The sequence below is a fragment of the Peromyscus leucopus genome, chromosome 12 (assembly GCF_004664715.2).
Source record: "Peromyscus leucopus breed LL Stock chromosome 12, UCI_PerLeu_2.1, whole genome shotgun sequence".
NCBI lineage: Eukaryota > Metazoa > Chordata > Mammalia > Rodentia > Cricetidae > Peromyscus > Peromyscus leucopus.
The window spans coordinates 40,505,225-40,524,452 of record NC_051073.1 but is presented as its reverse complement, the minus strand read 5'-3'; the positions used below and the strand labels follow the sequence as shown (position 1 = coordinate 40,524,452).

General features: G+C 38.7%; 1 protein-coding gene across 1 annotated transcript in view; it reads right to left on the bottom strand.

Moving 5' to 3' along the window:
* The window catches only part of Adgrg7 (adhesion G protein-coupled receptor G7), a 51,505-nt gene that overhangs the window by 29,828 nt on the left and 2,449 nt on the right, over window positions 1-19,228 (bottom strand). Inside the window, exons 2-4 of the mRNA XM_028867522.2 lie at window positions 7,602-7,715; window positions 6,239-6,343; window positions 2,460-2,572 (exon numbers count right to left, since the gene is read on the bottom strand). Of these exons, the coding sequence (XP_028723355.1) occupies window positions 2,460-2,572; window positions 6,239-6,343; window positions 7,602-7,715 (332 nt within the window). The remainder of the gene's footprint in view (window positions 1-2,459; window positions 2,573-6,238; window positions 6,344-7,601; window positions 7,716-19,228) is intronic.

Here is a 19,228-nt window from a genome sequence, read left to right as displayed (position 1 = left end):
TTAAACGTTTTGCAAAGAATGCAGTTGAGTGAGCTGAAATTTAGGTGAGCCTCAACCTCCTGAGCATCGCACCCTCCGAGTTCTTCTTGTTTACTTTTTTTTTTGCTGTGTAAACCACACAGAGAACAGAGATTTTCCTCATTTTTCATGCTGTGGGATGATTTGTATGTCCTGTGGGAGCCCTTCTTGGGTTCTTTGTGGTGTTACCCAGCAGGTCCGTATAGAGGATGATTAGGACCATGGGCCTGAGTGCAGGTGTTTGAGATGGTCTGCACTTGGCTGTGCTGGGAGATGGTCTGTATGTCAAGTTGTTCTGATTGGTTAATAAATAAAACCTGATTGGCCGTGGCTAGGCAGGAAAGATAGGCGGGACTAGCAGAGAGGAGAAATAAAAGGACAGAAAGGCAGAAGGAGACACTGCAGCCGCCGCAATGACCAGAGATGCTGCAGCCGCCGCAATGACCAGAGACGCGGCAGCCGCCGCCATGACCAGCAGCCTGTGAAGACGCCGATAAGCCACCAGCCACATGGCCAGGTATAGATTTGTAGAAATGGATTACTTTAAGATAAAAGGAAATGGTTAATTTAAGATAAAAGAACAGTTAGCAAGAAGCCTGCCACGGCCATACAGTTTGAAAGCAAAATAAGTCTCTGCGTTTACTTGGTTGGGTCTGAGCGGCTGTGGGACTGGCGGGTGACAGAGATTTGTCCTGACTGTGGGCCAGGCAGGAAAACTCCAGTTACATTTCACCACTTGCTTGAATTATATTAAGACTGCCTGCCTTAGTCATACAGCTGTGTAACTGTGGGTCAACGCGTGTGGAGAGAATGAACTCAGTTTTACACTAGATGGCACCATCGCTTCAAAAATCAAACCAGTACTCACTTGGAAGGAGAGGAGACAAATCCTCTCAGCAGACAGAATTTAAAAAAAAAAAAAAAAAAAAAAAAAAAAAAAAAAAAAAAAAAAACAACAACGGCAAAAAAAGAAACAAACAAAAACCTGTCGAATTCAACAGCCAAGTCTCTGCCATGTGCTTGGCACTCAGATGTTTTAAGGTGTGATCGTACAGAACACATAATGGGAAATGGCTCTGTAAACTGAGCTCCCACCTAACTAACACTTAAGGACTTAGACAGGTTTACACATCTTGGAAGCTGCAAACACTGACTTGCCAGATTCCAGAATCTGCCCTCCTTCTTTCAGTGTGTGTGACTGGCAGCTACCTGCACATCCTGTTTCCCATTCCCAACCCACCCACACCCTGCCCATCTGTGACCAGGGAGTTGGTGTGGTTTCCTGTGGATTTTAAATTCAACAGTGGCTTTGTAGTGACTTGGCGATGGCCCCTGGCCAAACATTTCACTCCTCAGAGCTGTACTCTCCCTCACTTACAGTAATATTTATCTGTGGTGTTTAAAAATTAAAAATGATTTAGAACACTTAGTACTATACACAAAATGTTTTAAATGTTACAGGCAAATAACCAATTAACCAAAGTTTTGTTTGTTTGTTTGTTTTGGTGTTACAATGATCTAGAAGTGATTTACTCAATACTAACAACACATTGAATTTTTAGTTTGATCTTTTCCCATACGCTAAAGATTTGCAAATGTGCTACAGTGTCTTGATTCTGAACAACAGCAAACCACAGTTTCCGGTCATCCAAAACATGATGAAGTTAAACAATGGGCGACTTTAGAGAATGTCATGTGGGTCAATCATGAGGTCACATAGATAAGGTGAATTAAATACATCTTAAATTTACAGTGGGCTTATCAGGTCTTAACCCTAGCTAATGTCCAGGCTCCTCCGTATTTGACAGCAGTAAACACTCACCAATTGGTGGTATTAGCTATAATGTCTTTAGTATGGAAATGGTATCCAATTTGATAAAGAAGAAATGACATGCTTGCACACAGAAGTGCCTACATCAAAGTTTGCAGTGTCTTCCTGTTCTTGCATGATCAAATGAGTTGGCGCTTCCATGCATGCTCAGTCGCCTCTATCCTTAGTCAATATAATTTCATATGAATGGGAGCATATGTAGCCATAAATCCTTCTTATTTTACTAGCTCATTGATACAGCCCTGAGACCAGTATCAATCTGGAGTTGTCTGTGTCTAAGGGTCATTGTACATATCATTTTTCCATTAATTTTGATGCAGTAGACCACCTTAGGTTTTTGAAGTCAGGGGTCTATGTTCAGTCAACACTTGAACAGTCTGCAAATATTTTCTAGGCTACCATTTGCTGAAACATTCTGAAATTAAATGTCAACATTAAACAGATGTCAACTTTAACCAAATAAGAAGGGTTTAACTGAATGGGTTTTCTTAATTTACAATTTGAGTGTTTTAAAAGCATTGATTTGACCATCAGGCACCTGAAGACCAAACAGATTAGCCTAGACTCAGAGCATCCCCGAAGTGCCCACCAGATGAACTAGAAAGCATACCTGCGTTTCCAGGGTCTCCAGATTTTCCGTGCAATTTCCTCTCGTTGCATTTTGTAAATATATCTCTCCGTACTCAGAAAGAGTACACAGTCGAGTTGCTAAAGGAATCCCCGCTTTAATAAGGAGGAAAAATTGGAAAAATTGTATAAAGATAGATGCAGTGATCCCTGCATACTTGCTCCATGCCAGCATGACTCTGATGCTTCTCCCAGGACGAGCTTCTGCTCACTCTTGAATCTGGGCTGGCCCATGACTAACCTTGACCAATAGAGTGTGGTGGAAATACATGACTCCCAGCACCTGGGCCTCAAAAGTTCTCTCAGTTTCAGTCTCCACCCTTCTGGGATGTTAGAATGCTGTCCTGAGGTACCATAAGAGGAAGTAGGTCTAACTACTGAAAGACAGGCCACATGCTGCTGACTTGAGGTGCTGTGCTTAACAGCCAGCGTGCATGTTCCTCAAATGAACATTCTAGCTGCCACAACCAACCCATAGAATTTGGGGTTGTTTTAACACCCAGTATAGAAAACTGCAACAATTGCTGCTGTATTCTAGGCAATTGTCTTGATCTTGAAAAACTGGACTTCGCACAAGGACTAGTTAGTTACTATTTGCTTCCTTCTTTGTCTTCAAGAAAGTTTTACTTTCTAACATGTAGGAACAAAATGACTTTGACTTGGACACAATGAAGATACACAAGGCTGAGACCAGAATCAGTATGAAAAATTCCTACTAGCTATTAAATATATGTTGATCTTTTATGTCTATGCAAATCTGGATAACTCCTCAAAGACAAAGAATTCCAGGGTATTTCAGCAACTGCTGGATGTTCTGCTGCCTCTCAATCAACAGTTCTTTGGGCAGTTTTCTTTTCTCAGGCTATCACCTGAACTTTCTGCCTCACAGTCCTCCAATCACTAATCATTATACAACATCTAAAGACAGAAGGACAGCTGTCTTTCCTCAGGATCAGCATTGAAGAGCTGCTTTTGGAGAAATGACAAGAAATACTGATATCAGAAATTTCTTTAATAACACTTAAAATAGAAGGTTGGAGTTTTCACTAATTTGTATGATGATTCCACCTCTACTGCAAGACATAAAAGTTTTAACACACACAGGATTTATATTTTTTAAGCAGCCATATGTCAAGTGTGTCTCTTCCAATATTCACAGAAATATGAATATACTCAAACCCATTGAAATGCATGATAACCACTTGTTACATAAACTATAACAATCAAAGAGAATTCTTAACATAGAATTAAAAGTGAGTTTGTTAATGGTCAAAATACATATCTTTAAAATGATATGGACTCAGTCTGAAATTCAAAGATATATATATATAATAATATATATATAATAAACATTTTCATAATGGTTGCTCAAATCAAATGAATGTCAAATAAAAGATGATAATATGACTCTCTTCTCCTGCTCTCCAGGTATTATATCAAACATCTGCAATGACCTTCATGGATATATTAATGACACTTGCTTTTTTCAAATAGTACACAGTTATGTTTTGTAAGTTGTACTTGGTTTATAAAACATAAAAAAATAAGGTATATACAATGTAGAAATTGAAGACAACAGTCATTCATAGGTACACTGTAACATGAATCTTAAAAGGTCTTATTAATAAAAAACACCCAGTGCCAGATATTAGGGTGAAAGCTGAAAGATTAGAGAAGCAGAACAAGCCACAGTCAACCTCACCTCGCAAACTCCTCAGCTGATCTTGTTTCCTCAGACTGAAAGCCTCTGAGTCCTAATCAGAATGGATCTCAGATGAACTGCTTAAAAAAGTGTCTAGTTCCTGGTCCTCATGCCTTATATATCTTTCTGCTTCCTATCATCACTTCCTAGGATTAAAGACGTTTCTCCTTCCCAAGCAAAGACATGAGATCTCATGGGCTGGAGAGATGGCTCAGAGGTTAAGGGCACTGACTATTCTTCCAGAGGTCCTGAGTTCAATTCCCACCAACCACATGAGATCTGGTACCCTCTTCTGGCCTGCAGGGACACATGCAGTACAGAACATTGTATGCATAATAAATAAATCTTAAAAAAAAAAAAAGACATGAGATCTCAAGTCCTGGGATTAAAGGTGTGTGCCACCACTGCCTGGCTCTGTTTCCAGTGTGGCCTTGAACTCACAGAGATCCAGATGGATCTCTGCCTCCCTAGTGACAGGATAAAGGGTATGTGTCACCACTGTCTGGCCTCTATGTCTAATCTAGTGGCTGGCTCTGTCCTTTGATCCCCAGATAAGTTTTATTGGGGTGCACAATATATCACCACACTACACTATGCACTATAGTATGGTCTATAAAATATGCACAGAAAGAGCAAATTTATTGAAGCTCTCCTTTTGCTTTCTGAGCTATTAATCAAAAGACTTGTGCTGTCTTGTTTTATGTCAACTTGACACAAGCTATAGTCATCTGAGAGAAAGGAACCTCATTTGAGAAAATGCCCCCCTAAGATCTGGCTATAGGCAGGCAGGCTTGTAGGGTATTTTCTTAATTAGTGATTGATGGGGGAGGGCCCAGCCCGTTGTGGGTGGTGCCACCCCTGGGCTGTAGTTCTGAGTTCTATAAAAAAGCAAGCTGAGAAAACCATAAGGAGCAAGCCAGTAAGCAGCACTCCCCCATGGCCTCTGCATCAGCTCCTGCCTCGGGGTTCATGTCCTGCTTGAATTCCTGCCCTCACCGCTTTTGATAATGAACTGTGATATGGAAGTGTGAGTGAAACAAATCCTTTCCTCCCCAAAGTTTTGGTCATGGTGTTTCATCACAGCAATAGTGACCCTAACTGTGAGAAGGCTGGATCATGGATACTCGAGTAATCACTTAGAATAAGTAAGGAAGGGACATAGGAGAGAGAGATTCCTACAATGTATTTAGAATTTCAGTGTAGTTTGGAGATGCACAAAAGTGAATATCTAAATGTGAAATTCTCCTCTTTGTTACTGCTCTACCGAACATTTTTTATAAATGATTTAAAAGTGACTGCATTCTTGAGGCATCCAGTTCTATAAGAAATGAGGGCTACTGGCAAAATTAATGAGATACAAATTAATACAATCCGGGGACATGTAAGACATTTAGATAAAATTATATGACTAATAGACTTTAGTTATGAGGAATAAGCTCTATGGATGTGCAAAGTCTACACTCAGAACCTATTACCTAATGTGGTACTGATATAAGTGATAAACATATGGATCTCATCTGGAAACATACTAGTAACAGGATTCCTTGATTCTAGGAACGCCTCAATGCACAAAGGGTTGTCATACTGATGAAGGTATCATGAAACTAGAAATGTGCCAAGATGCATAACCAAAATGACCAAGGAAACAAAGGACTACTGACAACAGACCTACTACATCCCATCTCTACTTGGAAAGATATCATCTGAGAGAAGGTACAGAAGGAATCTGTAATATGTATTGATTTAAAATAATGTAGACAAATGATACAGCTCCAAGAATAAGTAGTCACCTGAACAAATGCCGTGGGACAGAGACAGCTAAAGAAAAATTTCCAATTAAATAAGGACAAGGAAGAGTTCACCAACAACTGATCCACATTAAGGTTTTTGGGGAAAGTATGATTCGATGCAGTTCTGTACTAAACTTCAAACACTGGCATGAAAGTGAGTCAAGCCTTCCTTGCTGTCTTGTCCAGAGACCTAACAGTTGGAGGAATGATAGGTATGACTCAGTCTAACAGTTCCGCTGCTTAAACAAAGATCCCAGGAGAAACACATACCATTTAAGGTGTTTGCAGGACATGTTTGCAAAGAAGGTCCATATCTGCCCACTGGGATTCTGGCAAAAGTAAGGTTCTCGTAGGTACTATTTTCACAGAAATTAGCTGTAAAGAAAACAAATTTCTTTCATTATAGATTAAATATTTCATTTTGAATTTTGAAGCCAGATAAAAGGTGAAGTTCAGAACTTTTGTGGTGTAATTTAAGATTCATAGAGTCAACTGGCTGGTTCAGGAGCTTCCATACTTTCTCTCTGGTTAGATGTCTTCTATTACAATCAATATGCTAGGTCAGAGGTTTCAGCTGCAATGCACACCATACAGACTTGGGGTAGAGAGACGGTGTGAACACTAACACACTAGCAAGAACTATGTATTAATTAGTTAGACTCTAGAGAATTGCAAAACTATAATCTACACTGGCAAAGGACTTTATAAGGCTTTAGATCAAAGCAAAAAGGCCAAAATCATGGGTGGGTAGGATGCATTAGCTGGGAGGAATATAGACAGTTAATGATTAATGACAGTTAAGACTCATCCTGATTTAAAAAATTAATTATGTTAAACCCCTGACATTTGAAATGGAGTCAAATGGTATATAACCCCTGAAAAGGACCTGAAGAAACCATATTGCTGGTTGCCCTGGATTAAAGGCTGGAGCCAAAAGGAAAATGATACCTGTGAATTATAGAAAATACTTGACATTTGGAAAATGGACAAAGTTATCTCAACCATATAGAGCCTAAGAGGAAAACAGGGCTTTGATCATTGAAAAGAAAAAGAAACTTCACATTTTTAGCATTTACAATATTTTTTCATATATTTATGTGCATGTGTTTTTGACAGTTTTATACAATTACATACTAAATTTTAGATATTTTCATCCCCACTCCCCTCTTGTATCCTCCATTCTCTAAAACCCTTTCCTCCAACAAGTCCCCCTCCTCCTATTTTCAAGCCTTTATGTTGTGTTTGATCCACTGAGTTTAGTTAGAGTTTCTTGCACAGGAGTGTTGATTGGGAGGTTATTTACTGGAGTAAGGACAGATTTACCAGTGGATACACCACTGAAGAAAATCATACATCCTCCTTTCACAGCTGTTAACTCACAATAGTCCCTCAGGCAGGGGGTAGGATCTCATTAGAGCCTCTACCATCCATGATGAAATGTGGACAGACCAATCTTGTGCGGGTCTTGTGACAGTAATCATAGCTATAGTGAGATCATGAGTATACATCTTAGTGCTATTGTCCTTATGCTAATTGTGTCTATAGTCTTTAACTAAAGCTTCCAGAATTCTTGCTGCTGTTATTAACAAAAGGCTCACCCATATGTCATTGTAGTATATGTCAAGTAACTTACCAATTGTACATCTCAACCCTTTCCACTCTTCAGTACAAATGCATCTGCCATTTTGCCAAGTTCCACCATTCCTGCAGAACTGTATAGGGGTGCTCGACACAGAAGCAGATACCCCTGAAAAAAAAAAAAACAGTAAACAACAGAATAGTATGGTAACTTCCCTATTAGTTTCTCTTTTCAAGTCTGTAGCCATCCAATTTCTATATGCAAAACTGTAACGTGAATCTTAAAGGGTCTTATTAATAAAAATATGGAGCCTTAGGGTTAAAGCCTTAGAGAGATCAGGGAAATACAGAAAGCCACAGCTAACCTTACCTCACCAACTCAGCAGCTTCCAAATGTGAACTACTTCTTGTCTACCCACGCCTTTATTGCCTTGCTGTTCTGCCCTCTCATTGGCTCTTAGCCCAGCTGCCTCACTTCCTTGTCACTGTCTGTCTGTACAGACCTCCAGGTCTCTATGGTTGGTACTGGGATTAAAGGCATGTGTTACCACGCTTGGCTCTGTTCTCTAGTATGGCCTAGGAATGAGGGAGGAAGAAGGAGGACTCTGGGAGCCAGCCACCCACTGAGTAAGATTTACAGAAGAGATGCAAAAAGCCCAGGGGCAAAAGGTCGATGGGATAACTTAAGTTTAAAAAAAGCTGACCAGAAACTAAGTCAAGCTAAGGCCAGGCATTCATAATTAAGAATAAGCCTCTGAGTGTGATTTATTTGGGAGCTGAGTGGCAGGCCTCCCAAAAGAGAAGAAGAGCAGTAAAACAACCAACAACAGGGACCTGAAAACAAAGGAGATGTGCTATTAGGAATGTTTTCTAGGATGATTGCTCCAGCAGTGTGGGAAGTGACTGGAGCAGGCAGGCAGCAAAGTTGAAGCAGGAATCCAGCCCTCAGCAGATGGTAGGAATCAGTACATTCAGGAAGCACATCTGAAATTGGAAACCTTGAGAACAACCTTATTTTCTGCTGGGGACACTAGTGTCTCTAAGTTTGTAGAGTAGATGGTGAGACATTAACAGTTCCAACAATGATGGAGTGGGTTGTATCATGTTGAGCTGCCCACAGATAACCACCTTAGTCTCAGCAAAATTTACAAGTGCAATAACACCAGCAGTGACAACAGAACTTGCTTGAGAGTACTGGAAAGCAAAGAAAAATGTTGAGAAATGAAAGGGAATTCTGTATCGTTTTTTCCACTGAGGGCATAGCTGAGTCTGTGTGACAAAGGTGGATGAAAGTTCCAGCAAAGAGCCACAGTCTTAATAGATTAAGATGTGAGATGGCACTCACAGCTAAGTGGGGTATCCCAGAATAGAGAGAGACAAAGACAGCTCAATATCTGTATATAAATTTCCACTAAATATGAAGAAGGAAAACTCTTGAAAAAGAGAATTATAAGAACCTATGGATCGTGTGTGTGTGTGTGTGTGTGTGTGTGTGTGTGTGTGTGTGTAACTGAAGTCATGAAGCAGGAAAATAAAAAAAAAATATTGAAACTTCAAATTTGGTTAAAGGTTTTGGTTTAGAGATCCAATCAACTCAGAAGATCACAGGCAAAAATAAATATGCATATGACCAAACTGCAGAAATTCAAAAATTAAGAAGAATGCTGAAAGATATCGACTAACAGCTTACAGCTTTATTGATGAATTAGGAAAGTAAAAATATCAATCTTACATAAACTCTCTGAGAAAACAGAAAAGCAAAACTACCCGTCATTTCATAATGTAAAAATAACTCTGATGCCAATATATGACAAAGGTATTATAAAGAGAATTAAATTTCAGGCCAGTAAACCTCACTTACACATTTGTAAAACTCCTTGTCTTGGTTAGAGTTACTATTACTATGATGAAACAGCGTGACCAAAATCAGTTCAGGAAGGACAAGGTTTATTTGGCTTCCAGTTCCACATCACTGTTCATTATTGAAGAAAGTCAGGACAGGAACTCAAACAGGGCAGGAACCTAGAGGCAGGAGCTGATGTAGAGGTCATGGAGGGGTGCTGCTTAGTGGCTTACTCCTCATGGCTTGCTCAGCCTCCTTTTTTTTTTTTTTTTTATAAAACCCAGGCCCACCAGCCAAGGGATGACACCACCCACAATGGGCTGGACCTTTCCCCACTGATCACTAAGAAAATGCACTAAAAGCTTATCTGCCCATAGCTAGATATTCTAGAGGCATTTTTCTCAATTGAGGTTCTCTCCTTTCAGGTGACTATAGCTTGTGCCAAGTTAACATAAAACTAGCCAGCACAATTGACCCCTTGTAAACTCGACCCACAAACACATCACTGTTAAGTCACAACCTTTTATTTTTTATTCATCTGCATTATCACACATTAATATTAACATCACAATGTAAAACATTCTACAAACTTAAAAGTCCCCCTAGTCTCATCAATGGCCTCTCCTGACCTCTTACAGGGGCAAGCCTCAGCTGCTCTCCATGACCCCTTTCATGCCTTTAAAACCTGTACCACCTGTGAGATTCTTACACATGACCAATTCAGCTGCCATGAGGGACAACCTCAGCCACCTCTAGAACACAATTTATGTGTTCTGACTCTGAGGAAACACTTAGAAGATTTTGCTTGGTCTCTTCTTACAAACCACTGATTTCTCAGCTCCAGCTCTCCAGCATCAACTATCCCAGCAAATCAAAGTTTTCATTCTAATGCTTCTGGAATCCTTAACTGCAGCTGATTCTGCAGCCCCAGCTAACTAGGACCATGAATTCTTAACTCAAAATATGCAACAGCCTCGATAGAGTCTTTAAGTGACTCTCAGACTTCTCTCTGGCACTTCACAACTAAGGCCTCCATCGTCTGCATTTCTTTCAACACTCTTTTCTTCCAAGTTCCCACAGAACTGCTCTCCAAGCTTTGAACACTAAATGGCTTTTCTAGCTTAAATGTCCAAAGTCTTCCCATAATTCACCTCCCCACCCCAAAACCAGCATGGTCAGGTCTGTCACAGCAATACCCCACTATCCTGGTACCAATTTCTGTCTCAGTTAGGGTTACTAGTGCTGTGATGAAACACCATGACCAAAGACAACTAACTTGGGAAAGGAAAGGGTTTATTTCACTCACAGTTCCCTGTAACAATATATCATCAAAGACAGTGAGGGCAGGAACTCAAACAGGGCAGTAAACTGGAGGCAGGAGCTAATGTAGAGGCTATGAAAAAGTGCTGCTTACTGGCTTGTTCCTCATGGCTTACTCTGTCTGCTTTCTTATAGAACCCAGGACCACCAGTCCAGGGATTGCACCACCCACCATGGGCTGGGCCCTCCCCCATCAGTCACTAATTACGAAAATGCCCTACAGGCTTGCCTACAGCCCTATCTTATGGAGGCATTTTCTCAATTGAGGTTCCCTCCTCTCAGATGACTGTAGTCTGTGTCAAGTTGACAACAAGCTAGACAGCACACTCCTTTAAAATAGTCACAAATCAAAGCAAGCAACAAATAAAACAGATACCACATGACCAAATAAGATTTATCCCAGGCATGAAAGATTGGTTTAAAAATATAAAATCAGTTAATAAATTTACCATCTGACCATATAATAGAACAAACTCATCAGTACAGGGAGCAAAATGTCTCACAGATTAAGAGAAAATTTAAATATCTAAATAAATGGAGATATAAATAAATGGGTGCTGTGGATATTGTTCTGTATGCTGTGAATATACTGCTCTGATTGGTTGACAAATAAAACACTGATAGGTTAGTAGCCAGGCAAGAAGTATAGGTGGGATAGACAAGGAAAATTTTGGGAAGAGGAAGACTGAGTCAGGAGACACCATCCTGCCATCCAGGGAGCAACATGTAAGGACACACAGGTAAAGCCACAGAAAACATGGCAACATATAGATGAACAGAAATGGGCTGAGTTTAAATGTAAGAGCGAGTCAGTGGTAGGCCTGAGCTAATGGCTGAGCAGTTTTAATTAATATAAGTTTCTGAGTAATTATTTTATAAGCGGCTGCAGGGTCCGTGGGGCTGGGCAGGACCAAAAAAATCTTCAGCTACAAATGAAAGCCTCATTAGCTAAACTGTCTTTTCTTCTTCAAATGACAGTTAAAATCTAAATCAAAGGGGCTGGAAAGAGGACTCAGTGGTTTGATTAAGCTCACATACTGCTCTTTCATAAGACTCAAGTTTGTTTCCCAGCACCTACTTCAGGCAGCTCACAACTGCCCGTAACTACAGCTTCAGGGGATCAAACACCCTCTTCAGGTCTCTATGGGTACCTGCACACATGTGGTGGCACACATGCAGTACATACATAGAGATATATGCTATAGAATAATCCTCTTGTGCACTGTAAAGATTTGTCATTTGAGCTGGTTTAATAAAATGTTGATTGGCCAGTAGCCAGGCAGAAAGTATAGGTGGCTGACCAAACTAAGAATGCTGGGAAGAGGAAGAGCAGAGTAAGGAGTCACCAGCCAGATGCAGAGGAAGCTAGGTGAGAATGTTGTACTGAGAAAAAGTACTAAGTCTAAACATAGATAAGAATTATGGGTTAATTTAAGTGTAAGAGCTAGTCAGTAATAAGCCTGAGCTACCAGCCGAGCATTTATAATTAATATAAGCCTCTGAGTGATTATTTGGTAAGTGATTGCCAGGTTTGCTGCTGGGGCAGAAACTTCTGCCTACAGATATACACACAAGTACATAAATTAAAAATATCTAAAACATTTTTTCTGCAGGAATTCATGAGTTGGTTTTAAATTTTTTTGGGAAATGGAAAAGGCAGAAAGAAGAACAAGGTTTTAGAAGATAAATGTGGTTTAATACTTGCATTACTAGTTTTATGGTGGACTAAGTCACAACAATAAAGTTTGGGCAGAATTAATATGAAGACAAAGACATTAGTGAAATAAAAAGTTCAAAAATAGATAAAAAAAAAAATAGGGCTGATGATGTAGTTTGGTGGTAAACATTTGCCTAACATGTGCAACACCTGGAACTTAGTCCCAGAATCATATATAAATTAAAAAGCCAAAAAGATAAATCAGAAATGATCAGTTGATCTTTCACATATTTGCTAAAGCTACTAATTGAGGGAGCTGTTGATTTTCTTTTTTGTTTTTTGTTTGTTTGTTTTATAAATGGAAATATTATGAACTAACTAAGCAAATATATCACCCTTAAAACTCAATTTAATGAAAAAAAAAACCCTCAATTTAATGTGGACCACACACAGAAAACAAAGCTAAAACCATAAATCTTTTAAAATAAAATTTATATTTGCAACTGTGGGGCATGCAACTTTTTTGAAGGGAAAAAATGGTACTAAATATAAATTTAAACTGCATTTAATATAAATTAAAAACTGCTGCTTACTAAAATGTATTTTCAGAAAATAAAAATGATAGTCACAGACTTGGAGAAAACAGTGTGTGTGTGTATGTGTGTGTGTGTGTGTGTGTGTGTGTAAGAGAGAGAGCATGTGTAAATTAGAATTGCAAGTCAAATTGTAATTTATAAAGAATATACATTCATGAGAAGAGTGCAAACCATGCAATTTTTATTTGTAATGGGCAAAAGTGTTGAACAGACACTGTAAAAAAAAAAAAAAAAAAAGCCATATAGAGTGCCATTAGCACCAGAAAATGATCTGCATTTAGTCATTAGAGAAACAAGGTTTCAGGGGAATAGCAGTTCACACTCCATTAGCATAAATAAGTTAATTTCTGGAATGGAATAAAATTCATACACAGACCATTCAAGAACAGCCAGGTGCAGGTGTTGTTTGAGAAAGAAGCATTATGTTCAGTGGAGAAAAGCTAATTTTTCAACAAAAGAAACAAAGAAATTTAAAAAAATGGATTTAGACATAGATTTTCAGCTTTCAAAAATTGTTCTAGAACAGAACATAAACTCGGTGTAATTTGAATAAAGATAACAGAAAAAAATCTTGGTGGCCTTGGGAACAGGGAATTTTTAGATATTTTATGAAGATCACAGTTCACTGGAGTGTGTGTGTGCGTGAGACTTCAAAAAAAGTTTGTGATATTCTTCTTGCTTCCTGTCATATTTTACAGTACAACCACATTGAACATAATCTGACACATTTTTATGCAGGGCTTTTAAAAATGACTTATTCAATTATTTAAAAAACTTTTCAATGACACATTGTAGTTTTATTATGTGTGTGCATGCATAAGCATGTATGAATTATATGGAGATCAGACGATAATTTGGGAGGAAGCTGGCTCTTTCTATTCATTTTTTTTATACATAGAGACAGTTCCATTTGACTCAGCTTAGATATCTTCAGAGGCAAAGTTTGCTATGGTATTTGCTCATGATTTTGTTTAAAAAGCCACTTCTCTGCATTGGAGTGTCTTTTTTTCTTTGTATATTGATGAATTGCTAGTTTTTCTTCTATCAATAATTCTAAAAATGTATTTGTTTAAGTTCATCATTTTAAATAATTCATGTATCTATCTAACTAATGTTTACTTTCATTTCTTTGATTTTAATTCTATTAATTTTTAAAATATTATCACCATGCATACTTGTTCTAGAATTTTCTATTTCTTAATTTCTAAAGCTTAAATGATTTCTGTGTAAGATGGTGAAGTAGAGTCTGTCTCTATGTGAACCATTTAGAGAGGGTCAGAATAAGTGAAGATAGATTTTATCCAAAAAACAAAAACGAGAGAGAATAGAAGATAATAAAAGAAATCTTCGGCAATCTATGGAGGAAAATGAAAGGATCCCAGAAAATGCAGGATTAGGGTAGGGGCAGGTGAGACATGTATTGCAGAGAACTAAGCTAAACACGGTCTCAGTGCTGGCATGGAAGCAGGAACAGAAGCTTCTTTCAGAAGGGAAGCTAGAGGGAAGTCTAGAATTCCCCCAACAGAAGAATCAGGAGTTCAAGGTCATCCCAGCCTAGGTTAGCTACTTGTCTACCTGGACTATATGAGATCCTATCTCAAATCCACCACCATAACAGAAAGGTTAGATGATAAGAGGTATTTAATGTTCCTGTGGCATAGAGAACAGAAATGTTCTAATCTACTTTTTATGGTTGATGTGACTCCTGAAGGCTTCAGGTGTCACACTCGTGGCTTGGGTCCATCTTCCCCATTACACAGTCTAGCACCATGCCTTCTGTCTCCATGGATACATCAAACCCATAACCTCTAGAGTTTATAACAGCACCTACTCATCATTACAGTATCAACTCTTTACAGTGTTTCAGTCTCCTGGGTTTTCCCTTTAAGGATGGAAGCCTGTTGGTGTGTTTGAACATTTACTTATGATTTGTATACATAACCAGGAAGGAACATCTATCCATGCCTAGTCATTCTGCCTTTTAATTACAAGTCTGATAGTTAAGGAATATTTTGTTCAAGGCCATAGCTTGTATCTCTAGATCTTAGAACATTGTTAATGAATAGAAAGTAAGTATTTGCTGAATGGCTTCTCTGTCATTTGAATTCTAGTTAAGGACATCTAATTCTAGCCAGACTACTCACTTTCCATTGTACTGATATATTTAACTCCATGTTCTACCCACTTCAGATTCTTAGCCTCTAAAGTACCCAAATGACACAAAATGTTGCCCAAAGTAGCACCAACATTATTCAAGCTCTATCATCTTTATAAAAAATAAACTCAGAAGGATGAAGTTTGTTCATATAACTATTTTTACAGTTGTAGTCGCAAAAAGGAGATATTAGGCTGGCCATGTTTAGGAAAATATTTTCATTGTGGGAAAAACAAAGAAAGGAAGAAAGAAAGAAAAACGTATGTAAATAAAACACATAAAGTATATCTTTTGTTAAGATAAATGTTGTCCAATATTAACTACTTGGCTAACATTTTCAGTAAATATAATAAATGTTTTAATAAGCGGTCTTCTGCTAATAAAGTAGCATACATATTGAAAAGCAAATATTCCATGGTTGTTCTTGGAACACTTTCTCTTTCTCTTTTCAGCTAGTCAATTCAATTTAATGATTAAACCTATTGTAGAGTTTTGGTGTGATAACTTGAGTCTCATTCCAAAGGTCCAATATGGGTCAATGGTATCCATTCAAGGTATAATTCAACGGGTGAACAAAACTGTGCTCAGGATTGAATGACACAAAACTTCATAAATTAGAAAATAGTTGCCTGGGTGTACTGAGTGCTCAGAAGATACAAGACATCATCTTAAATCTTCAAAGGCATTGTCACTTGAGCAACAAAACTTATCCCTCGAACAAGACTCCCTTCCTTTTCGTAGACAATTTTGTATTTAAAAAATATTTAGCGAGTGGATTGGTGAAGAAACAGGAAGGGGGAGAAGGGATAGGAGAGTATTTGTAACTGGAGAGTTGAAATTGAACACTACCCCCAGGCACCTCAGCATACTTTCTTCTATTCATAAAACAGGACTCTGAACTTTTTTTTTAAACACTAAAATGGCCTTAGTGTTCCAGGATCCATTGCAGGAGTTGGATTTATTACTGTGTAGATTTATTCTGTGGGAAGTACTAAATTGAGAAAAAGGAAAAAAAGACAAGTGTCTGTGGGCAGATTCTTTTCTGAGCAGCAATAAACTCTCCTTGCCTTTCCTGATAACATACATATTCTACTGAGTGAGAATTATGAGTGTCATAAAGTCTGACCTTGGATATGGGACCATATAAACCTTCTGAAGTCCTTGCTAGGCTGAGGAACAAGTCTGTCCTATGGTAGGGTAGAAAGTCTATGACTGATGTAAGGAAGGAACAGAAAGCAGGGAATTCTTAGAGCCAGAACTGAAGGATATTCAGTTAAATAAGACATCACCATTGTGTACTGAGGTTGAGATGCCCTCTCATTAATACAAATTGAAGAAAGCATTCTCTTGCATTGTATTGTGACCATCTGAAATCCACATTTGTATTTAACTTTCACTGTCAAGTGTGATGGGACTCAAAGTCACGCTGCTTCTTGCATTGCAAGTCCCTTGCTGTTAGAAGCAGGAAGCCAACAGAGATAGTTCTCTTACGTCTATCCTTTGTGAAAATACATTAGACATTTTTTAGGAATGTGAAAGGGCTGGGATTCTGGAAACACACAGATTTCCTCCAATATTAATGCACCCTGCACGATTACTGATCATATGAGCAAGCAGAGGCTATAGGTAATTGGAAATATCTTAATGAAGCCTGGAGTCCAATGGTCATGCGCACATGGCTTCAAGCAGCAGCAGCAGCAGGAAACACAAATGTCGCTCTTTAAACATCCAAACTTGCATTCCTCTTACTATTTTGAAAGAAAGCATGAAGATTTGGTAGATTTGTTGTGTCATTTCTGAATACAACTATTTGAGAATTCTTGATCCATACTATGAATTGAATGCATCCTCTCAAAATTCATGTGTTGAAATTGAATTCCCAATATCACAGCATTAAATATAAAAGTTTTAAAAGGTAATACAGCAAGAAAACACCTCAGAACCAAGAGGCAGACCTTCACCAGACACCAAAGCTGGAGCTCACTTTCCTTCGGACTCTCAGGGAACTGTGGAAAAGAGATTTCTATTGTGTATAAAGTATCCAGTTACGTTACTTTGTTGTAGTTCTCCTAACAGACTAAGTCCACCTCCTAGTTTTTGTAAGATTTATTTATCCATTGCAGTAATTCAAATCTAGTGGTAGGGAATCTGATAGGTTCCTAAATTGTGCCTCTTTTCTCTTTAACAAAGTAAATAAGGATGGAGAATTTGTCATCAATGAGAACTGTGACCAAATATATATATATATATATTTGTATGTGTGTGTGTGGGTGTGTGTGTGTAAAAGGAGAGAAATGGAGCCGGGCAGTGGTGGCGCATGCCTTTAATCACTGCACTTGGGAGGCAGAGCCAGGCGGATCTCTGTGAGTTCGAGGCCAGCCTGGTCTACAGAGTGAGATCCAGGAAAGGCACAAAGCTACACGGAGAAACCCTGTCTCGAAAAACGAGAGAGAGAGAGAGAGAGAGAGAGAGAGAGAGAGAGAGAGAGAGAGAGAGAGAGAGAGAGAGAGAGAGAGAGAGAGAGAGAGAGAGAGAATAAGAATTTGTATTGGGTAGGCAGAAAAATCTCAATTATCAAAACCAGAGCCTTAATTGGTAGAGTGACCTTTCAACAAGAGGCACAGTTCAGAAACAGGAGCGGGACTTTTAGAAGTCCCATTTGCTTGTTGACTTGTTACTGTAATTCTATAGACCACATCTTAAAGAGCTTCTTTGCCTTTCAAGCCAGTGGTTCACTTTAGAATAATTAGAGTTGATTTGATCTGCGACTTGTTGGCTATTTTGAATTTGTCTTTCCATTGTAATTAGGCAGTGGCCTGGATGAAAACGACTGAAAAGTGAAGGTTTTTTTTTTTATTTTTTATTTTTTTTGTTGTTGTTGTTTGTTTGTTTGCAGTTTTGCGCTATGAAGATCAAAACAGACAAACTATGATGCTGCGAAGCGGGAGGAAGCGCCTGAGCAGTCTCCCAGACGACGGCAAAAGCACGGCCGTGACTACAGCCGCAGAAATGTAGCGATACCGCTGAAGACTCAGAAAACCTGGGAGCCGAAGCATGACTCCGAGTGCATACTCCACAGACTGCAAAAATACATGAGAATCATAAACACGAAGACAGCAGACTTCCCAGAGACGACAGCAGAGCGCTCTGATCGTCATGCCTACCGCAACATTGGGAACTGGGATTTTCAGCTCTTGTCTCAAAAAAAAAAAAAAAAAAAAAGGGAGTGAATTTACTCTGGTTTCCTGTGTGCGTCTGAGAACAAAACCACTGAGACCATCATGAATGATGCAGGTTCAAACCCAGCGTGGTACAGCCAGTGTCGCACAGCTATATAAGTGCAAAAATGTTCTCCCAGCCTCAGTTCCTGCATTTGTGACACAAGAAAAATGACACCTGCTTCACATGTAGGTGTCAGGACTAAGTGAGACAAGGCACGTGAAGTTCTGAGTGTGCTGTCTTGGTCACAGTAAGAGCTTTTGCTCTTGTCATCAGGCATACAAAAATCAAATGTAAAAATCAGTACCCCCACTGTAGCCAAATAGAAGCTTTTCATTGGAATTTTCTCAGAATGGAAGTTGGAGATTGTATTTTTTCTGTTTTTTTCTTAAACAGTCTTATTTATTATTCTGCTCGTGTTGTTGAACTCTGAGCAAATCCTCCAGCCTCAGCATCCTGAACGCTGATACTGTGAGCCTCTATATGCCTAGCATAGAAGCTTTTTGTTTTTGTCTTTCACAAAGAAGTTACCATTTTTCATGAAAAAAAACCATTATGTTTATATGAAATGAGTTTTGAATATAGTAATTTAGACACAACTTGATGTATGCATGCATATGCATTTTTTTTAAAAAATAAGACGTTTATGATCAGTCAGGTATGTGGGATCATGCCTGTAAACCCAGCACTTGGGAGGTTGAAACAAGAGGATCACTATGAATTGAGGTCATCCTGGGATACATTGCTATGAGTTCCGGGACAGCCCAAGCTATAAAGTAAGTTCTCACAAGCAAACAAAAAAAGCATTCACAGTTACATTGGTTTCTCTGAGATATGCCTGAACTCTGTCTCTAAGAAAATAATTAATTGAAGAATAATTTATAATTAAGTA